The sequence below is a fragment of the Perkinsus marinus genome (genome assembly GCF_000006405.1).
Source record: "Perkinsus marinus ATCC 50983 genomic scaffold scf_1104296932222, whole genome shotgun sequence".
Lineage (NCBI taxonomy): Eukaryota > Perkinsozoa > Perkinsida > Perkinsidae > Perkinsus > Perkinsus marinus.
This window is the reverse complement of record NW_003215497.1, coordinates 22,055-35,124: the sequence shown is the minus strand read 5'-3', so window position 1 is coordinate 35,124 and position 13,070 is coordinate 22,055. Positions and strand designations below refer to the sequence as shown.

The following is a 13,070-nucleotide window of genomic DNA, read 5'->3' as shown; positions in this document are numbered from 1 at the left end:
TGAAGCTCGCTAAGGTCTATTGCTGCTAGGCTACTTAAGCTGCTAAGGCGACGATGACACGATTCAGTCGTGTCATCGTCGCTCGACCGCTCGCGTCACGCCTCCTGTTTACCCTCACTTTGCAGCTATGGTAGAGCGGCTCTATTAGTGCCCCCTGGATCAATAAACGTGGGAATGGAGAAATCATTGTAAGATAGAATTTTGGATCAGAGGGTTCTGAGCAAGGAGAATTTGTTAAAGTGATACGAGCATGCCGTTGAAAAATAACAGATGTTTCTTCTTCGGTACGATGTTTTTTTCATGGGTTGCTGCTCATACAAGTGCACTTCGAGAGTCCTCCCAACAGTGGCAACATCATGGATTTGGTGACCCCCTCAGGAACACTACACAGTATATGTATGAAAACATTTCTACAGTTGATCGTTGGAAGCTTTCGGCACCGTTGAACGAGGAGGCAGAGTCTCTTCGGTGTCAATGCCAGCCCAGCCAGCTTCATGGAACACCACTTTTCTGGTATGGAGATGTCGTAGCCAAACTTGCTGTCGTCCCTGCAGAGATGCAAAGGCAATCATCATAAGCCGAAACAATACATTCCCTGAAGGGTCTATATGACGCCGGGGCTTCCCCACCCGAAACCACACAGAATTCAGCACGTCCAGCATCAGCGCCGACGAGGGAGGAGCATCTTACCCAGTCCGTTATGGGCTTGAGACACTTCGGTAGAGACTCCAGCGCTGCTCGACGAGCTTTATCTAGATCTTCCGCATTACGTGTAGCTTCAGTATAGTCCAGAATGCTGCGGACTAGACTACCCCCGGCCGGACCGGTCATCTTCGGATCATATCTAGACGTGGCTGGTGGAGGCTACTGGGCATGGGGAACTCACCCTCCTTCCGCGCAGCATATTACTTTACCGTGGTCGAGGCAGGAGGCCACATATGGATACAACCATCCATACCTGATGATAGTGGAACGTCTCGCCATTGTAGGAAGGTCTACTCACCAATCGGGTGACAAGCGACAGTCCATCCCCGGCCCCTGGAACTTGAATTGTGACTGTGAATGGTCGAGCGCATCGAAACCACATAGCAACAACTGAGCCACGACGAAGGTTCAAAAGTCTCCTTGCAGACCTGGACCCTACTAATATATCGGGCTTCCATTGCTCCAGGACCGGGCGAGTGATCTGGGTCACCACATCAGTGTATTCCCTATCACCATCGCCTTCTCGCATTTCGAAATTGAGGTTCATCCCACGGGCACCAGATGCTTGCCGACCTGTTTCCAATCTTCGAGAGATGTTATCGTTTATCACTCACCAAGGTCCGTATGGGCCCCCGTGCCCGGCATGATGATACCACCATCTCGGGATTTACCCCATCGATGGATTGACATGTGCAAGACGTCCGCATCTCGATAGAAAGCAGACTCGTTACCGTTACCATGATGGACCTAACGTGGCAGCCTTCAACAATCGGCCTCCTATCCAGATCGTCATCTTACGTCGACGTCTAGTATCGCAAATTTAATTCTACGGCCCTCGTGGACCGCCGCCGCTTGCGCCACCTTAATGGCGTATGCAACGGCGTTGACGAAACAGAAGCCCAGAGACAACTACGCAAAGGAAGGTCTCGACTATAACGGCGACGGGTATGGATCACCTCGTCACCAGGCTTGATGTTCATGGCAGAACCCATCAAGGGGGCGTTCTCGGACATGTCCGACTGAGCAATGTCGGAATCCACAGCATCATCATCCAGTTCTGAGCTCGCTAGGTTCATGCCGGGAATCACTATCACCGAGAAATAACATATCCTGTGGCCATACCAAAACTTGCCCGATTCATCCACAGAGTTCTCCACTAACGAGGCCACGAATGCTCTCATCTCATCAGCTTCCTGCGGCTTGATGAGCCCAGGAGCCTCCAGACAAGCTGGACAGTACCTCAGGACACCATCATGAACAACTGAGGGAAGCACGTCGACACCAATTGCTTACCAATTTCTAGACATGAACTCCGGCCTCTTTAGGATGGATTTCGGCAGAGGGTCGGGGAGGCAGTATACATGCCAACTCTTACTGCAGCCCTCCCGGTCACAATTGAGCATGTAATCGTTATCAGCTTGCTCTCGACACCCTTCACATCTGGCAACTTATATGTGACTGCCTCTCCCGCAACATCAGCGCCGTACATCCCAGCGATGGACACACCCTCTGCAGTTCTAGCACCCTTGTTCTGTGGCGAGTTCATGAACTTGATGGCGGGCGACTCGACGACGACGTTCAATTCGGGCATGTCCTGGTAGAAGCAGCGGCCCTATAGGAAAAGCTGTGAGAGACGGTCCTTACATCTTCGATGTGGATATCTTCCGATTTCACACGATATGGTACATGATGGCATGCCGGACGAGCCAGGACAAACGCTGTAGGGACACTACCAGAGAGGACCTAACTGAGTAGGGTCTTCAACTGGGGCTAACAGAAGGGCCTCACCGCCACAAGGGCATCCCGCATCATACCACAACGGAGGAGGGCGGCCTTTAGAGTATAGGGATCCATACAGCATTCCCCTGGCCATAATGTGAGTGCTCTTCCGACAAGTCTGGCGCAACGTTTAGAGCACAAATCTACGACCTGGGATGGATGGTGAGGAGAGGGAGATGAGCCTGTCGTCCTACAGGGAGCTCACTGTCGGCTATTTCCTCTAGAGGCTTGTCTTTGAGCTCCACTTGTTGTTGTAGATAATTATCAATAGAAACCAAATCATGGAGGTAGCGTTTAGAGTGTATGTTAGTAACGAGGACCTGTATAGGTGATAACACCTCGACGACGGTGCGTCTTGTCTACATCAGGGATGGTGACAGGACTGGACACACTGTCCGCCCATGCACAGGAGTCCCATAGAGATTCCTTACAGTCTGGCACGATATAACGTTTTCGAGTCTGCAACACTCGTTTGATACTGCGTACCCATCTGAAGTACCGCAAATGTTATTGTTGCTGATCGCACACCCGGGGCGAGCGCTACCTGCCGTGCTTGTCCTGAGCCCCACCATTATGTTTAATGAACAGTGGATTATACAACAACAAGGGTCTATCGATCGGCCCATCACTGACCAAGTCATACACGGACCTGAGCGGAGATGACATCAACTTTGATCAAGAACAGTTCTGTACTTGGCTGGGAGGTCGTCACGGTCCACCCATTGCCCAGCTCTAGGGACACGCTCAGTTGTCGAGAGCTTTCGCAGCACCTACACCACTGAGATAGAGCTCTACAGAGGCGATAGGGGCTACCCCACCTTAGGCCTCGCTATGGGAGGCGACCTCAACCGTCGTTTCCGTGCCGTACTAGAGTGTCCCTCTCCTGATTCTGATGATGAGCTTGATGACGGACTGAGTAACAACGGCACAGTCGTAAATCAGATCGTGTACGACAATGTCGCCACCTCGATGGGTATTCTCCAATTTTCCGATCAGCCAGCCGTCGGTCTTGCAGAGAGATATCCGGAGTTTGACTCCGGATGATGATGCGTCTCACAGCACTGACCGAGCAGTGCTCGCTTTCGCCGTCTTCATATCGGATGAAGAAACCCAGACGAGGGCCATACCTATAATGAGGTATACTGTAATCACCAGCGCGCCCACACTACCATCGGAGGATCTTCCCATACACGGGAGTACCACTAAAGGTCCTTTTAACGTAGCGACCGATAAGAGAACGTGGATCAGATGGGTCTGGCACTGCATCTTTCCAGAACTGGGGTTTCAGGACCCTGTGGGAGGCACGAGTGATGGTATATGGAAAGCAGCAGTGAGTTGGATTACTCGCTGGCAACTTTGTCTTCGTTCTTGAGACCGTCCACAAGCTGTAGATTGCGCTCACGTACAAGTACTCGCTTGTCAGGAGACCCTTGCAGACGTACTATCCACCTGACCAATTGAAGTAGTAGATGAGAGGGGCTCCAATCTATTGTCGGCCCCATGGGGTACTCGACTAGTAGTGTACCTTTCCTTGTCCATATGCCACTTATCCACTATACATTCTACGCCATTGAATCCGCTGTGTTTCACCAGACCAGTGATCCGCGCCTTGCATCCTTAGATAGACCCGACACCTCAGTACTAGCAATAGCGGCGGATCATACCTTGATGGATTTCCAAATCGCCCTCCATCGCCAACTCCGTTTGTGGACCAGCGAAGGGTTCCAAATTCCGAGAGTGCAGTCGAATACGTTGCGGTTCGGCTTCCGGGAGGCTACCTGATTTCGTGAGCTCAATAACGTCAGTGAGCATGGTATTATAGCACCTCGATGAGGATGCAGCTCCTTGAGAGTGAACACAACGAAGCCGTCTTCCTGCACCTACATCCCTACCGTACCATCGCTACATCGCATGGAGGACCTACCTCCTCAACGAGGCCAAGACGACCGTTCAGCCAGGTGTTCCGTGGGTGCTCCAGACTATGGATTTTAGCCTGTGACCCTGCTATAATGTCCCCAGTCATCACGAATTATGACCACCACTACTGTTGCTCTCCCGCTATATAAGACATAATACAACACAACAAATACATTACACTTCACCGCAACGGTTATACCCTTCCAAACAGTGGCGGGTGATGGCGGCTCTCCTTCTTGAGACGAAACCACACATCACAGGCTTTTGGTGGCACCGCAATGGTAACGAAAACACTGCTTAGCTCTGAGCAATGGTGACCTCAACATCTACACCGGGCTCAATGAAGATGGAAGTGATGTCCTTCACAACCTTAGGGGTGGCCTGGAGATCGATGAAACGCTTGTGGATACGCATCTCGAATCTGACATGAAGGTGTGTTGGCGAGTTCATCTTGTACCCAGTAAGATCATTACCTGTCCCACGTGTTAGTACCCTCTCCATTAGGGGACTTACGAGTGGTGATCTTGAGGACCTTAGTGGGCATGCGGACGGGACCAGCAACAGTAAGCTCGTTCTCGTGGGCACCAGCCATCAACTCGGAGCACACTAAATGGCAGTTGCAATAGCAGCACTACGGTGGAGGGCGAACCCTAGCATTACCCTTCTCCAAAGCCTTAACGTTCCTGGAGGTGAGAGTGATACGGATGTGATGGAGGGGCTCCTCGACGGGAACCTCCTCGTAACCTTTCTGGGCGCTCTTGGGAGATGCCATGCTGAGGGAACAACAGTCCGACGAGGCTCAGAAGACGTAGATTCCAACGAGAGACGGTCAACGCCGACAACAACAACACCCCATCTACACACACCGCGAGAGCTGAGAGTGAACAGAGACGCCCTTAAAGACCCGCGTATTACCTCAACTGAGTAGGAAGGGGAGTTGCGTAAAATCAGTTCTCCATGTAGAGAGCCGATCGCGCTGCGCCATTTTGATCGATTTTGGCCTAATTCGCTAATTCAAGCGCTCGCCCTCTCAACAGATCAGAATCATCATGTTGCGCTGTGGTACAATTAAGGTTTCGAGAGGAGCTCTCGCAAGACTCTCCACTGCTTTAGAGGTTAGAGATATCCATCTGCAAGTGGCAAATACAATACCACGGTGTTATTCAACACCACTGACTCTTACTAACACAAAAGCTCGGTGGACTTCCAGCGAGAAAAAAGTAATAGCCGATCACAACAACTAAAGGCTATATGCTGTTCTATGTTCATTACTCATCTACATAGAACATCTTTGGATGTACTCATTCACAATAGAGTATCCATATCGTCAGCAAATCTCGACTCATGTTTGCGGTCAACACTGCGCTTTGTCTTGGCCTTAGCGCCTCTATTGGCAGGCTCCTTCACCTTGTATATACGAACGATCCAATTCTCTGATGTGAAGACCTCGTCAAAGTACTTCGGCTTGACATTGGGAACGCCTGAGAACATCATCAGCATTGATCTCAAGACGGCATCCACTAACTAGTACCTATCTGTTGTTGTCTAACAGAGTCATAACCCCTCGAGACCTCAGCAGCACGATGATAACACAACTTGTACATAACCGAGTTCCTCATTCTAGGAGTTGCTGCTTGATCTACCCGGTACCTACGAAGATGAGGGGAATGCATACAACCACTTAACATGCCTAGCTACCCTTGAGGCCCGATGAAGTCTGACTCTTGGATTAGGTTGGGATAGACCCCGGCACCGATGCGAATCGGCCAAAGGAACTTGTTGATGTCATCACCCGAGTATTGGGAAACTCCACCATAGAGCACCTAGGCTCGAAAATAAGACCAGGCAACAGTTGTTATCGTCGTACCAAGACATAATCCACATCAAGACGTCTGAGGATGGGCACGGCGTTCTCCTCAGTCGAGGCCAATACCAGGCCAACAGTGGCGATATGCGTGTTGTTCCATGTATTGTTGTCAACCAATACCTGCAAGGGTCGACCCTACTATTGCAGATCCACAACGTTAAGACCTACTGTACGATTGCCCATAACGGTAATCTGATATCCATAATCCCACCAACTAAGGATCTTGCTGTCCTGTGGGGTATTCATGCGTAACCAATAGTAAGCCTCTCTGAAGTCATCCTGGATCAAACGACTACCATCACGTAGTTGATCTGATACATTAGCACTGTAGAGCATGGACCAACACCTGTAGACTCACATGACATAACAATGCTTGGAGAGCTGTAGGCCATGGAGGAGGTGAACACACAGTGCTTGATGTAGTTGGTACATTGATAACCGAGGACCCCCAAAATCGCCAGAGCTAAGAACCGGGGCATCTGAGATGGGATAAAAACATTACGGCAGTCGGTGACCTTCCTCACATAGGGTAGCTTGCTTCCTTTCTTAGCCTTCGGACCATCGACATGATCATTGAATGCACGTAGGTACCTGTAAGATGAAGTTCAGATGAAGCAGGGATCGGTCACGTAGTACGGCATCACTGAGGAGGCCACGACCGAGGCGCCAACACCAGCGAGGCATGATGCTGCTGGGGCTAGAACCTGGGGAACAGCGAATGGGCTAGGAAGTATCAGAAGGATGGTATTAGTAACTCACCAGTAGGAGACGGATCATGACACCCGAGAAGTAGACTGCTAGGATGCCGTATACACCCAGGAAGAGGGAACCATCAGACAAACGTCTCATGCAGTAGTACCTTGCAACAAAGAACTATAATAACCAGACACTATAGTTGGTGTTGTTGCCGTACATGCCAATGGGGGCCAAGAATGGCAAATAATGAAGATCCATAATATAGTTTGACCAGGACGTTGGTTGATGTTCCGATACTGAGGCTATAATAGGAATATACCTACACCCAAACTACTCCCCATGTTGTGATGGTAGCAGTAACCGTTTACTTCGACGCATATGTGGGATCCAACAGAGTCATACTCCTACCAGACCAGGCAGTCTCTGAGGGTATACACGTACAATTCAAGTAGTAGAGAACAAATGACTTACTCCCAGTCAAGGTTAGGTAAATGAAGAGCCCCAAAAAGCCAAAAGCCGTAGCTGCCACCATCAGCTTGCCCATCACCTAACAGCACGATAAAGGTGGTCTATATGGCAGACACCAAGAGGAGCTGAGACTACAGCAAAGGCTCCCTCTGGCAGTATATTCCTGAGATATCCTACTAGCATGTACCTGAGTACCAGTACGGCCTAGGGGAAGGCAGTAGCAAGGGGGACAGTACACTGAGCTGATGAGGAACATGCCGTGGGAGGCCATGTGCTCGCTGGAAGTGACAGCTTGGAAGTTCACGAAGGGAATGTTCAGACAAAACATCGTGCCAATTATATAAAACACGGTGTACCTGATCGTGCCAATACGACTTCATAACGGCAACCATGAAGACGCAGTTTTAACACTCCTATTGCCAACACATGGAAATCGCGAAATTGCCGATTGCACTAGAGTTGACTATTATCTTTCCCATCCTTACGCGACATAATGCCTCTTGTTGAATTTGCCGAGGACCAAGAGTGCGAAGATGTAAATGGATACAGTGTTGGTGATAAACACATACCCTCCCCAAGAGGCTACCATATAAAAGTACCTGCGGCAAGTAGCATATAGCAAACTCATGATCATCCCAGCTTACGCAACTGCCGCGAACATCGACCACAGCATGCTCCCAGTATTGACAGCTTTCACAAAAACCTGATGGAATGGCCAAGTCCCCACTACCACACCAAGGAGAGCTCACGTAGAATGTGTTAGTCAGAGCAAAGATAGCCACCGCCTCGTTATCGTACGATCCCGCCACGGAACGGGACAGATACGACGGACAGATACCCAGGAACAGGGCGCTGAATAGTCCTGCCTCTGGACGTCCTGGAAGGGGCCGCACTGCTGACAAACAGCATCGACGGCCCTGGGTAGCCTACCAGTGACCTCCTTGGTTAACAGGTAGGCAGCGATAGCCGTGAATGCCGAGAAAACAGGAGCCATGAACACGCACACGTTACGTACGTTCACGCATATACCGAAAAAGTTGAGAACCTGGCAAGTGGAACGCGTAAATTTCTATGGGCATGTCGACAGCCTCACCCCGTGAAACACCGCAGATGTGGTCATCAGGCCCGGGTATAGTGTCTGACCAATCACACGGCCCAGCGGGTACCTTTATGGAAAATGGCAACGGCAGGGGTGGCAGTGGACAGCAGCCTCACCAGCTGCCGTTATCGAACCAATTCCAAAACTCATAAAACCCTTCACGGCTAAGGTACTCAGTAGTACGGTAATTGAAGTAAGGATCGAACTCGTGAATGACGGATTCGTAACTACGAATGAATACACCGAGCGAGTCTTCTCGGACACACTCACCGGATAACAGCAAATAGACGGATGAAGAAGCAGACCGTACAGATGAGTGCCAGAATCTGAGCAAGTCAAACTCGACACCGAGCGGCCCACTGACACCTACCGCTTTCTCCATCACTGGTGACCATCTACGACCAGTCTTCTGCACCGACCTAGTAACCTCATTCTTGAGCACTGCATCGAGGATCACATCGACCTCACTGGACGAGGTCCGCTCTGCTGAAGTGCACATTGCCTAAAGCCACTGAACGACACTTCCTCATAGGTAGTATCAACAAAAAACCCCAATGGACAAAACGAAAGTAATGCTCTCTAGCGCCTGGCCGGATGCTCGATAGGAACACCGAAGAGATGATAGTATGATATAGGTCGTTGCAGAACTTCTATTATATGAGCTCACTGCCGTGATGAAACCAGTCAGCGGTAGTCCATTTGGAGCTGGAGCAAGTCGCGCTTCAAGTGCTTCTCACCGTCCACATCAGAGCCCCACGATCTCACGACATATATTCTGCCATACCACACCTCGTCCACTTCAATGGACAACACCCCTCGCCAGATTCCCAGATCGCATGAGCATAGTACCTCTCCAGTGCAGAGATCTGCTACGGATATAGTACGGCCATAGTTACCTCCCAAACAAGCAAGGTGTCCTTCAGAAAACAACCGACATTCCATTACACATTTCACGGGTAGCATGCGAGCCCTTCCTTGGCCCCTACCAGGCGTCAGGGTCCGCACACAGACACCATCATCCTGATACAAACAACTATATACTACTCTGAGCCGACGGCCAGATTTCGGGGACTGGTAGACGTCGAAAGACCACACTCGCCAACGAGTCTGCAATATCTCGTCACATTCGCCCGTATAACTGTTGATTCTGAAGATAGTATCACCTACACCTCCCGAGGCAGATCCCTCGTCAATAGCAAATAGAAACCCCTGGGAATACCGTAAGCACCCCCAACGCCGTTTCCGAGTCGAAAAGCACGCTTGCGATGACCTTCCGTTCAACGACGACGACAAAGTCACTGGAACAATACCAGAATCGCCCAGTCCATTAGTCCAATAAATAGCCTCTGCGGAGTTGAAGAAAGCAATTCCTTTGCCGTCCGTGCAGACGCCAATAGAAGTTGTCAATGTCTGACTCGTGACCGGTCCAAAATACCCAAAATCGCATAGGACTCTCGAGAGCTGTAAATTCGTAGAGTTAACCGTCACCACACTGCTATTACAGCGTCCGACCAACGACATCTTGCCCTCGCCTTTGAGATGAAGCAAACCTCCAAAGGCCCAAACGCCATACGCGTCCGAAGCGTACGTCTTCAGTCGAAGACCCATGGGAAGCCGAGGCTTACTCAGGTACGTCCATATGGAGTTGAGAAGCTCAGCAGGGATCTCATTGATATCACGGCATGTGTCTGCTAAAAGGGCCAATTCCAACAGCTTGTAATGCCGGCAGCGCACTATCGGCGTCCCAGAGGAGCAATGCCGGTGTGCTTCCAGTTCGTAGTAAGGAACAACAAAACTAGAATGCTAATACATGCACCCATTCCCAATTCATTAAATGTCAACCTCACTATCACTCAATGCTGTAGTTAATAGAGCTCCACAGGAGGGATATCACGGAGAGGCAACACTACTACTAGTCACAATGAGGAGAAGCCAATCAATTGACTGCTATACAAGCAGTAGTCTACGAGACAGTTCAACGTTTCCTCTATCAATACTGTTATGCCGCGTACCACATTATGGTAGCTCACTGACGGAATACCGGTGTATGCTCGAAGCGAGCAAAAGCTTGCGGTTCATATTCCAGAATTGTAATATTATCAGATCTTGAAAAAACTTCTCTCACATTCCTATAGGATTGTCATCACTCGCCAATACCTCTTCAGGGCTAGCAGCAGTCTTCCCTATGCTATACTCGAGCCCAGCGGCTTGATTACCCGAATACACAAGCCAGGGAAATTGCCAGCGGTCTGGCATGCCCCAGTGGGCAACAGGCTTTCCGATATACTTGCTCCATTGGAAGGGGTCAGTCCCTTGACCAAAGGCAGGAGCGCTGACCATGAGGACCCTATCCTCTAAGAGTAGAGAGGAACTAGTGACCTTGCAGTCAATACATCCATATGCCTTCACTGGACCACATGCTTGGTAGTCACTATCATTCCGAGGCTCATATGGTATATCATACCTGACGAGCTGGTCATGCACAGATTACCCAAGTCCCCCTCACTAGCCACCTACCTGCCAGCGATAGCGTTCTTGGGACAGTTCTCAGAGAGAGGGTCGGTCTTCCAGTAATTAGAGGTCATAATCCTCATCATACTATCAGTATCATTAACCATCCCTTGCCATTCTCGGAATAGTCTAGCCCTAGGACAATCGTTGTACTTGTACCATTGGCCATGTTTTGCTGCCGCTCGCGTGTAACCACCAGCCTTGAGTGAAGTCTAAGTACTCAAAGAAGTGCCTCTATTATTACATCCTGTATGTCCTTGAAGTAGGGCCTATTGTAACTAGCCCAATACCCCTTATTTTCGAGCTTAGCTGTCATGTCCTTGGCCACGATAAGACCAGGCATTTGCTCGATGAGCCAGAAGGTACCACTTGCCATCGGCCCCACTCTACCCTTGTGGTTCCATCGACGGAATGGCTTGAAATCCACCACCATCCATTGGTTATTATACGTACCACTATTGTGACGCGAGAATGTACTGTACCTGAGGAGGACGATGATAGTACCACACCCTCCCGACATTGTTCACCCGCCTACCAATCTCGACCACCGGTAGCCATGAGGGTAGCAACAACACTCCGAATGACAGTAGTCACACTCAATGGTCGGACTTTATCTACTAGGAGCTTCACGGACATCGACTCAGTTGTCGTCTCTGTTATAGCCAGCTGAGTGTCATGGGTCTGAGCACGAACGAGTAGCGGGAAGGGATAGTAGAGACTCCTATTACAATAACCCAGTCGTCCGTTGAACTGATGTACCCCGGGTAGCTGCTCATAGAGAGCTGTTGACTTCTGATAGAGGAATGCTGTATGTGAGGGAAGGAGAATGACTTGTAGACCCGTAGCATCTCCGTATAGGTAGTCCACGTGTTGTGTGATACCTACCACTACTATCACCACTAATCCATGCATGGTTAACCTGTTTGCATTACGATAAGATCGTCGTGCGTTAGTTTAATTAATGCACTGCATTTAGTCTCCTCAGCCATAGGGTGTCTCGAGATCCTCAGCGGGTCCTGCTCGGGTACCTCTGTGGTAGTCACAGCGGACTCGATCTCCCCTATCTCCGAGTTGGAATTGAGCTCATAGAGCGATAAAAAAGTAACCGGCATATAGGCCCATGACCTGTCATATCAGTGGCCGTCTTCCCTTGCAGAGTCTTGATTACTCATAGCCAGGTTCCTTGTCTCGTATAGCATGCTCCTGTCGAAGCACTAGACCTTCCATCATGCCATCCAACCTAGCCAACTGCATCCATACATTAAACCAGAAGGGATCATCTGATTGCTTCTCAGAGGCCTGAGAAAGCTGCAGTTAACAACACCAGTTACCACCAATGGACGGTGCCTCACCTGCTCTCGCATGAATATGTACTGCGAATTCAAAAAAGTGTAAACCCTGGGATCCCTCCGTGGCTTGGACCACATCAAATTGTACATATGCTGTATCACCCGTCGAGAAGTGAGATACCTAAGTTTTCCCTTCACCCACCTAAGCTCTACGTTATCACCAACCCTTCAGCGAGGCCCATGGCATAGAAGTAATCCCGATCCGTTGCTCCTTGATGATAGCTAGTATCAATGAGTAGACGTCCAGTTCCTGTCGTTTCCTAAAGGTCTACACTGTGGAATAGGAGAAGACCTCGAGCCTGTTTACTTGCGTGTCCATCCAAGTGGCATTGACCAACCCATCAGACTGAGGTGGTCCATTGGGCTCTGCCAGACCCCACCGTGTAACCACGAATAGGTCGGATTCATGATGATCCCCCGTTCCTGGCCGATGGTTGGTCCTCAACGAGACCACGGCTATAGAGGAGTCCTCGACGGGAACAATCGTCGTTCCACTTGGTGGTAAGAGAAGAAGTAGTGGCGCCAGTGAATGACAGAGTCGCATTAGTGAGCCGATGTTGTAACACGAATTGCTCAAGGAGTGGTAGTACTTAAACGTAAAGCCAAAGCTATAGTACTGCGTGATACGATGCAATATAGATCATTTCTAGGACGCTAGTCCATGTGACGTACAAGTCTA

At 49.9% G+C, this 13,070-nt stretch overlaps 4 protein-coding genes across 5 annotated transcripts; all 4 read right to left on the bottom strand.

Moving 5' to 3' along the window:
* Positions 1–398: 398 nt before the first annotated feature.
* Pmar_PMAR025429 (histone deacetylase, putative) lies at positions 399–4,530 on the bottom strand. Of its 2 annotated transcripts, XM_002785635.1 has the most exons (25): positions 4,409–4,530; positions 4,310–4,364; positions 4,149–4,262; positions 4,010–4,100; positions 3,829–3,933; positions 3,654–3,776; positions 3,450–3,611; positions 3,303–3,396; positions 3,178–3,254; positions 3,029–3,133; positions 2,848–2,974; positions 2,679–2,804; positions 2,494–2,634; positions 2,350–2,448; positions 2,193–2,299; positions 1,999–2,145; positions 1,838–1,944; positions 1,662–1,792; positions 1,504–1,614; positions 1,320–1,452; positions 1,145–1,278; positions 1,004–1,095; positions 887–958; positions 691–844; positions 399–548 (listed from the first exon to the last, which is right to left on the bottom strand). In XM_002785635.1, exons 1-25 carry the CDS (start codon positions 4,505–4,507, stop codon positions 411–413), a joined length of 2,844 nt encoding a protein of 947 aa, XP_002785681.1. In that variant the 5' UTR covers positions 4,508–4,530; the 3' UTR covers positions 399–410. The 2 variants fall into 2 exon arrangements, with proteins under 2 accessions (XP_002785681.1, XP_002785682.1); XM_002785636.1 differs by having other exon boundaries at positions 399–1,278; positions 1,504–1,792.
* Positions 4,531–4,580: 50 nt separating this feature from the next.
* Pmar_PMAR025428 (ribosomal protein S20, putative) lies at positions 4,581–5,178 on the bottom strand. Its single transcript, XM_002785634.1, has 3 exons — positions 5,062–5,178; positions 4,875–5,007; positions 4,581–4,822 (listed from the first exon to the last, which is right to left on the bottom strand). The coding sequence occupies exons 1-3, from the start codon at positions 5,171–5,173 to the stop codon at positions 4,699–4,701; spliced, it is 369 nt and encodes a 122-aa protein (XP_002785680.1). The 5' UTR covers positions 5,174–5,178; the 3' UTR covers positions 4,581–4,698.
* Positions 5,179–5,607: 429 nt separating this feature from the next.
* On the bottom strand, positions 5,608–10,139 carry Pmar_PMAR025427 (Stt3 protein, putative; the record flags this gene model as incomplete). The annotated part of the gene is made up of 21 exons (XM_002785633.1): positions 5,608–5,882; positions 5,933–6,051; positions 6,100–6,224; positions 6,269–6,388; positions 6,437–6,579; positions 6,627–6,747; positions 6,793–6,859; positions 6,905–6,972; positions 7,028–7,127; positions 7,182–7,283; positions 7,333–7,486; positions 7,628–7,788; positions 7,918–8,031; positions 8,077–8,135; positions 8,182–8,309; positions 8,363–8,477; positions 8,526–8,598; positions 8,648–8,758; positions 8,802–8,857; positions 8,902–9,017; positions 10,034–10,139. 21 exons carry the CDS (start codon positions 10,137–10,139, stop codon positions 5,707–5,709), a joined length of 2,334 nt encoding a protein of 777 aa, XP_002785679.1. The 3' UTR covers positions 5,608–5,706.
* A 261-nt stretch (positions 10,140–10,400) lies between these two features.
* On the bottom strand, positions 10,401–12,963 carry Pmar_PMAR025426 (conserved hypothetical protein). Its single transcript, XM_002785632.1, has 10 exons — positions 12,699–12,963; positions 12,557–12,651; positions 12,395–12,512; positions 12,211–12,341; positions 11,975–12,167; positions 11,762–11,923; positions 11,578–11,708; positions 11,287–11,524; positions 11,049–11,242; positions 10,401–10,995 (listed from the first exon to the last, which is right to left on the bottom strand). The coding sequence occupies exons 1-10, from the start codon at positions 12,933–12,935 to the stop codon at positions 10,653–10,655; spliced, it is 1,842 nt and encodes a 613-aa protein (XP_002785678.1). The 5' UTR covers positions 12,936–12,963; the 3' UTR covers positions 10,401–10,652.
* Positions 12,964–13,070: the final 107 nt, after the last annotated feature.

What these genes read in the sequence shown, in the direction of transcription:
- Pmar_PMAR025429 (XM_002785635.1), bottom strand. Translation starts at nt 4,507, where the DNA reads ATGACTGGGGACATTATAGCAGGGTCACAGGCTAAAATCCATAGTCTG. An exon ending in ACATCAAGCCTGGTGACGAG is followed by an intron (nt 1,615 to 1,661) that starts GTGATCCATACC and finishes TCCTTTGCGTAG; the next exon opens with TTGTCTCTGGGCTTCTGTTT. An exon ending in ATATGCTGCGCGGAAGGAGG is followed by an intron (nt 845 to 886) that starts GTGAGTTCCCCA and finishes AGCCACGTCTAG; the next exon opens with ATATGATCCGAAGATGACCG.
- Pmar_PMAR025426 (XM_002785632.1), bottom strand. Translation starts at nt 12,935, where the DNA reads ATGCGACTCTGTCATTCACTGGCGCCACTACTTCTTCTCTTACCACCA. An exon ending in GACAAGGAACCTGGCTATGA is followed by an intron (nt 12,168 to 12,210) that starts GTAATCAAGACT and finishes CTGATATGACAG; the next exon opens with GTCATGGGCCTATATGCCGG. An exon ending in ACTGGGTTATTGTAATAGGA is followed by an intron (nt 11,709 to 11,761) that starts GTCTCTACTATC and finishes CATGACACTCAG; the next exon opens with CTGGCTATAACAGAGACGAC.
- Pmar_PMAR025428 (XM_002785634.1), bottom strand. Translation starts at nt 5,173, where the DNA reads ATGGCATCTCCCAAGAGCGCCCAGAAAGGTTACGAGGAGGTTCCCGTC. An exon ending in CGTTAAGGCTTTGGAGAAGG is followed by an intron (nt 5,008 to 5,061) that starts GTAATGCTAGGG and finishes ACTGCCATTTAG; the next exon opens with TGTGCTCCGAGTTGATGGCT. An exon ending in GGTACTAACACGTGGGACAG is followed by an intron (nt 4,823 to 4,874) that starts GTAATGATCTTA and finishes CCTTCATGTCAG; the next exon opens with ATTCGAGATGCGTATCCACA.